This window comes from Candoia aspera, chromosome 3 (assembly GCF_035149785.1).
Source record: "Candoia aspera isolate rCanAsp1 chromosome 3, rCanAsp1.hap2, whole genome shotgun sequence".
Lineage (NCBI taxonomy): Eukaryota > Metazoa > Chordata > Lepidosauria > Squamata > Boidae > Candoia > Candoia aspera.
Window position 1 is genome coordinate 60,198,146 of NC_086155.1, and position 7,815 is coordinate 60,205,960.

Here is a 7,815-nt window from a genome sequence, read left to right on the forward strand (position 1 = left end):
ATATTTCCATGTCTTTCATGATAAGAGGTTGCAACTACATTAGTAACCAGAGCATCTGTCTTTGTTATGTGCACAGTACTTTTGATATACAGGGTTTTAGTTAAAACAGTCTGTTAATTGAAAGCTGTGGTGGTGCGTTACAGCATGGTAAACAAATGTACCATCAGTCGCTGCTCTTCTAAATTCAGTTCCTTGAGCTGCTTTCACAAACATATTTGCCACGCTGCTGAATGCCCATCTTCTTCAGCAGTTGCTTTGATGAACAGCACTGCAGAGATTTTTAACTACTGATTGTTCTGCCTCAAGTACTTGCATATGAATGGTGGGCACAGCAGTTATTTTCTGTGACTATGTGTATGCGTGTGTGCCTCTGCAGGTATGCTTATGCAGGCCTGTATGCAAGCACATGACAAATGCAAGAAATGTAACAGCACCTCCAGAGGGCATCCCTTAAAGGTAAAGGTAAAGGTTTCGCTTGACATTAAGTCCAGTCGTGTCCGACTCTAGGGGGCGGTGCTCATCTCCGTTTCAAAGCCGAAGAGCCGGCATTTGTCTGTAGACACTTCCGTGGTCATGTGGCTGGCATGACTAAACGGAACGCCATTACCTGCCCGCTGGAGCGGTACCTGTTAGTCTACTCACATTTGCATGTTTTCGAACTGCTAGGTTGGCAGGAAGGGCATCCCTTAGGCACACATAACTGTAACAGGTAGTCTGATTTTTGCATAGTACTGCTGTTTGTTAGATCCCCTGTCCCTCTTCTCAAATAAACTGTCCTTCCTAGAAGGTCATGGATTTCTATCAGGCAGGGAGGGAGGGGGATTGTAATATTAACTTACAATTATTTTTGTTCTAATTTACAAATCTAAATATACCATAGGGTCCTCAGCACATCATCTAGAAACTCTCTGCTCTGCCTGATATTGTTGAAAAATGAGTGAAGCTCATGTGCTGCAAAACAAACTCCTGGTTTTCAGCATCGACTTCTTTTCAAAAAAAAGTGCCCCAGGCACCACATGGACCTCATATACTTTCTTAGAGATATAGAGGTGCTTTGTTCAGAAATATGCCCATTTACAAAAAGAACAAAGGTGGACATCCTATGAGGGGGCCTAGGTAGCAGTCACTTTGTAAATAGTTGGGTCCCAATGGCTAGCTTCTCCCGAATGGTAAATCCTCCCCAGCAGGTTAATTGCAAAAGTGCGTCAAACCTGTTCTCTAAATTCCAGATGTGACCTCAGCCCCAGAAGGTTGTGAACCCCTGATCTAAAACAATCATCTGGGCTGTTTGGGAGGTCTTGTATGCAACCACCAGAATTTCCAGTTTATTTATTTTTATTTATTTATTCTTCAAACTTCTATTATTGCCCATCTCCCCCAAGAAAGGGGGACTCTGGGTGGTTTACAATAAAACCACTCTGGGCGGTTTACAATAAAAGTTAAAGGTCATAATATTTCTATAAACCACAGTCTGGAGAAAGGCACTACAAACAGCTCTTTCTCACAGAAAAAATAAAAGGTATACAGAGAGAAGTCACCTTGTAGCTTTTTTGATTGCATAAGAGAGAAGTATGGGCAGTCAAGCCTTTCCTTATCTTGAAAAGGAAGGCAAAGGTTCCTAGAAAACCTCCTTTCCTGTGCAGTATTGTTTTGTTGGCTTAAAAATCCTTTCACCTAGGTATGTTCCTGAAGAGTGGAGATTTCAACTGGGTGTTGAGAGCACTGGATGAGTAGAATGTCTGTTCTTGGGCTCTCAGTATGATGTCCTGGTGCCATTGTCTCATAAGCTCTGGAATGTTACACTCTCTGCCATTCTTTTCCAATGGAATTAATTTCAACTACTCATTTGGTTTTCTCCTGGAGCTGGCAAGAGAGTGGCTTAATCTTCTAAGGATAAAGGCATGATAAAATCCAAACTTAGAGTAAACAATGATTATCCCTAGTGGTAAGTAGCCCAGTGTCTTTTCTGAATTGATAGCAAGTTTATTTTTTATTAATAGAAAGGTAGGTGAATGAGCCAGTAGCAGGCAATAAGAATAGGGTGCACGTACAATGCTGTGCCTGGTTTGTTTTAACTCTGGTCTCTTAACTAAAGTACAGTGGTTCAAACAGACTAAAATACAAGTTACAAACCACAAGTATACACTCCAGTGGTTGGGTCTGTAGGACATACTCAGCCAAAATCAAATAAATCATATATTATGTGACTCAAAGAAATAGTTGGTCAAGGGATAAGCCAATACTGGACTGGGGGGTAGGGGTGGAGCAGGGTTTCTCAACCAGGGTTCCATGGAACCCTGGAGTTCCACAAGAGGGGAGATCACAATTTATTTAAAAAAATATTTCAGATTTGGGCAACTTCACATTAAAGAGGTACATTTCATTCTTTATTCTTAGGTTAAGAACACTGTTAATGCATATACTGTATACAGGCCTACCCATGAAACGAATATCACAATTTTCTAACCTTGGACTATATTTGAGCCTGAATGTGCAGGGGTTCCCTGTGGCCTGAAAAGTATTTCAAGGGCTCCTCCAGAGTCAAAAGGTTGAGAAAGGCTGCCTTAGAGAGTCAGGTGGCTATTTTGGCCTAGAGCTCATTCTGCCGCTTTGGCTGGTGCAAGAACCCTCACCCTTCCTGATATAAAGGCAGCTCAGCCAAGAACCCATAGCTTAATTGCCTTTTGTTCAGATTACTGCAGTGCATATTACATGAAGCTTCTCTAATGTGTGTTTGGATGTACAGTTAATACAAAATAGGACAACTGGAATTCTTCCAAGTGTGCATCGTGACCACTCTCTTGCACAAGCCCTCTAACAATGATTTATTTCTGGGACATCCAGGGCAGTAGTTCTTACTTGTAAAACCCTCAACCATTTAGGAACAGTGTATCCGTAAAAATGCCTTTGTAGACGGCCTTGCTGATAGCTTGATAAAAAGGAAATATAAGACAAGGCCTTTTCCATGGCCCTAATCTAGCTGTGGTTTCGTTTTCTGGCTTAGGCTATTAAGACTTTTGCTCTTTATAGATTTTTAATGATTTTGGTAGAATTCCTTCCACTATTTCAAAGTCTTCATGTCTAAAATTGTTAGAACAATTTATTTTTAAAACATTGTATTATAAATTGCTTTTAGATTCTTTGGGTCAGAAGGCAACTTTTTATTAAATATTACAAAGTTCTTACCATTGTATCTGAACTGGAAGATTTGGGACATAGCACCTACATACTACAAAACTCTAAAAGCTGTAAGCAGGCATCTTTAAGCTATTCTTCCAAATCACAAAGCTTGAATCATTTATTTTCCAGCAATCTAGTCTCCATATCAAATTCTTACCTTGATGAAAATGCTTTACAGAAGAGACAGAGGGAGCCCTGATTCTTTTAACATGGTAACATATTCCAAGTTAAAATGTGGGTGAATCCTTTCACCAAAGCAGAACTCCATAAATATTTTGGGGATTTTTTTTTCAAAGCTTGAATTTAGTTTCACAACTTCCTCCTCATGCAATAGTAGTTAAAGCTCAAATGAATTATGTAACCAAATTCTCTTCTGAAGTTTACTTTATGGCCTAATTACAGGTTTGCTGCCCGTGTATTTTGGAAGTCTAGCTTTTTGCTACATCTTGGTATTCAGTTGTATGTTGTTCCTTCAGTGGCGAAAACGAGTCCTTCAGAAGCGCCGTGCAAAAGTCTGGGTGAAACACTTGAAAGCAGAGTCTTACTTTCAACATGCGTTGGCTCACAGGGCTGATGAGGAAGCCCAGCCTAGGACAAAGGTAGCCATCTGCAACCCTGATAGCATCCCAGAGCCACAAAGCACTTTCTTATCCAGTGAGAATATGGTGGAGGGCAATGGCAATTCTGTCCCTCCGCTTCCAGATTCAGCTCCATACAAACCGGTGTTTCAGGAAGTTGTATGTGCTTGCGCACTCTCTCACTTGCCGCCGCTGCTTGCGCATTCAGCTTCTTACCCTTGCTCTACCATCCCAACTGGAAGTTCACTATTCAGCTCACCTCTAAAACCAACCATATTGAAAAATGATCCATACAGTATTGGTAGCAGGATTTCTGCTTAGCAATAAATGTCATGGATGGGAATATTCTTAAGTGGTTTTAATTATGCCTTAATTAAAGACCAGTTTCAAACTATTTCTGTTTTCATTCAAGCACTGTTTTAATACTGGGAAGATATTGTGCCTTCTACAGCTAGTGTAGCCATCTTTACAAAGCAATGTGTGTTCACAAATTCTACTTTCATGTATCATGTAACTGAAGCATGTTTTCTCCAAGATTTCTAAATCTGCATTTCATCCTAATTGACCAAAGATCTGAATATTACATGGCCATACTTCTATTTTTAACCTTAGTAACAAATTAATTTTGATATATATTAGTATCCAGACTGCATCAAGAAACAAACTGTATGGAAGTGTTTATAATTAAAATCAGCAGGCATTGTGTAGTCCCGAGTGTCTCACTTTTCATCATATACCCTGTCTCATTGTTTGCTTTATAATAGCCTAAGACTTACCAATAATGTCCAGATTTTAAAAGAAACATTGAAGAAAATGTATATACTAATTCTCTAATTCTAGGATGCAGTGGAGACATTTAAACTTCTGTAATGGACATCCATCAGCTAAAACCAATGGAAACAAGTCAGGTGCATCTAGGCAGCTACATTTTGCCCATAGAGGGCAGGATAGGCCATTTATTACCTAAATCTGGTCTATAATCCTTCCCCCATCAACATGAAAACAGCAGTGAAAAAGTTAGATGAATGACTAGGGTTGCAATGTATATCTACAAAATGAATAGGGCTGCAATGAACATCCCCATTTACATTATTTGCGGGTGGAGTTGTTGAAAATAACTTTTAATATGAAAAATTAGCAGGTAATAATCTTCTCTACAGTGACCACTCCTCTTTACTGCTTTCTGTTGAACTAGACTGAATTACTATTGATTTGGACACCTGCCTCATTTTGAAATTAGCCATGGCTAAAAAATGGTGTTCATAGTGCAGCCTTTTAAAAATGAAAGTAAAATATAGTATCCCATCTCTTATTAGTGAATATTTTGGACCAACTCGCTTCTTCTACTGTAAGAGGAAATTCGGGAATAGCAGCTGTTGTTGCAAATCAGTTTATCATATACTATACTACTCCTGTGGACACAATAGGATTTTTTTAAGTGAACTGCAGTTTGAGCAACAGTAAGAGAAAGCTGGGCACTTCAGTTTATCCTGCAATATATTTTTCTAGCTGAAAAAAAATGTGCCTTGAAATAAAATAGCCATTACACCCAAAACAAACTGTTTTATTTAGATTTGACATTCACAATGAATAATAGGTGCAAAATGCAACAGCTAAATCCAGCTTTAATTCACTCCATAATAGCTTTTGCACATTTGCAAGGCCCAATTTTATAAAGCATTTCAATTATTTTAAGTGGAAGGAAAATGCAAATCAATTACTTTTATACAATGTAAAATCAGTGAACTTTCAGTGCAGTGGATTCCAACACAAATCCTGAAGAATACGTTCCATAGGTGAACACTACAATTCATAGCAGAAAATTCTGTTTTAACGTTTTAAGGATCTAACTGGTTATTCATATTCAAGGGACATAATTTTCACTCTGGAGATATAGAATCAGAGTCACTTCACTTTTCTAACAGGATTTTTTTTTTTTACATTTCTATAGCACAAAAAGCAGTACCACTCTAGGTACAGCCAACACTCCCATTCAAGAAAAACAGGTTTAGATCTTTCAAATCCCTTAAGAATTTTTTCCCTTACAATTTTACGGTTCTCCATACAAAGAAATAAACTACCCTTTTCTATACATTTAAATTTTATTAACTCTTTTCCTGTGATTATCCTAACGAAAAAATCTGCAATCAAGTAATTTTTGCTTTTTAAGTGCCACTAGATTTTCTTGTGCAATCACAAAAGATGCAATACATTCCACTATTGCATGTTACCCTGTCCCAATTCTATCTATTCTGAATGTCCCTAATCTTATCAGGGAATTCTATTGTGAAATACCTGAATAACCCTATTTTTTAGAATATATTCACTGGAAGCATTGCAATAAATCCAACATTCATTTGAAGCCTTCTATTACTATAGTGCTAAAGAGACTACTACATTTCATGGGCACCTGTGGAGATGAATGCTGAAAAAAAAGAGAGCTGTAGCTTAATGTCCATGTGAGCATTCCCAAATCCGATGCTCCTCTGAAGTATAACGTTACAGCTTCCAGCAATCCTACGCAGCATGGCTGCTAGACAAGACATAACTTGTGGCATCAGTTCAGAACAGTAGTCTTCATGTTTTTTGATGGCAGAATGAAATATAATGTTGATGAAGCTAAAATGTGGAAAATGTTAGGATTTCGACCAGTGGTTTAGCCAGTTCCCCTGTTGCTCTTCCATAACCTTCCCTAAAATGGCAGGCTCCAGCTTTGGGAAGAGTGCTGTATATTCAAATCAGTTCTCACTGTATGGCTATTGCACACACTGTTAATTAACCCTTAAATAATTTCTAAGAATGTGCTATTCAGGCCAGTTTATATATCCATAGCAGTCTGATTGCCGCATTTATTTTGCTTTCCTGATAATATACGCAAGTTCACTTCTAAATGCGCAAATACATGTGCAAATTAGAAGAAACACCTCGTAAGAGCAGCAATGTATTTTGAAAGCTGTAATTACATTCAAAAACATTAAGACAGCACAACCTCAAGATTTTACATGGGGTTACCTTTCTGAAAAGCCTGCAAATGGGAAAAGTACACCACTTCAGAGTTAAGACATTTGATCAGTTTGTGTTCCTAAATTTGCCAAATATCAATGTCTTCTTTCTCAAGGATGACACACACACTTGAGGAATTGGGAAATGCTGGTATGGTAAGGCAGCCCAGGTGATACCTTACACCTTCCTGCTCTATAACATACAGTATGAATTAATCTTAGATAAATTTTCTCCAATGGAAGCATTCCTTTAATTTAGGATAGTTTTCAAACAAGTATTTCCCTTATTGAGACATTGAGACTATGACTTCAGCATCTAAATTAGATCAGAAATTTTGGAATGAGATTTTCTGTTATGACAAAAATGTTCTGAAAACAATCCCTAAAAGTGCTCATGGTCATCAGCTTTATACTGAGATTAGAAGTCATTCCTTTCATACTGATCATAACAAGTCACCTTTAAAAATACCTTCAATATTTTGCTATACAATCATATTACATACAAACAAATACTGCTATATTTCATTGTTATTGCTTTATTTGGTCAATGGTTTTTATACAGAAAGCATATAAAACTAATTAACTTTATCCAAAAGAATACTGGTTTTCAGTTATCTTGCAATATGAATTTTGAACTTTTAGTGGGCATAGCTAACATACAAAATTAAGGAAACAAGTTAAATTCTAGATAATCTAGATAAGGGAATCTGGGTTTTCAAAAGCTGATCATTAAATTTTTGGAAGGAGTCTGTTTACATCATATTCTAGTACACTAGTGCTCCGTACTCTGATAGAAACCACTGCTATTATCCTCCCCAAGAAACCTGAATTTTGTTGTGGGCAATGAAGGTTCCTGAGAACTTAAATTTACTAAACTAAAAGCTGTAAAAAAAAAAAAAAAAAAGCGAACAATTCTGATGTTCTAAATAACATGTCATTTTAAAATTAGATTTACAATCATAATGGCACATTAGAAGACCTTGCTGTGTTTTGTTCAGTAGTCTGTACACAGAGAATGTTTATTTGCTGTTATTTACTAAATGAAATCCTACCAT

At 37.5% G+C, this 7,815-nt stretch overlaps 1 protein-coding gene across 1 annotated transcript; it reads left to right on the forward strand.

Moving 5' to 3' along the window:
- Positions 1-1,929: 1,929 nt before the first annotated feature.
- TEX38 (testis expressed 38) lies at positions 1,930-4,151 on the forward strand. The gene is made up of 2 exons (XM_063297180.1): positions 1,930-1,945; positions 3,583-4,151. Exons 1-2 carry the CDS (start codon positions 1,930-1,932, stop codon positions 4,077-4,079), a joined length of 513 nt encoding a protein of 170 aa, XP_063153250.1. The 3' UTR covers positions 4,080-4,151.
- The last annotated feature ends 3,664 nt before the right edge of the window (positions 4,152-7,815 follow it).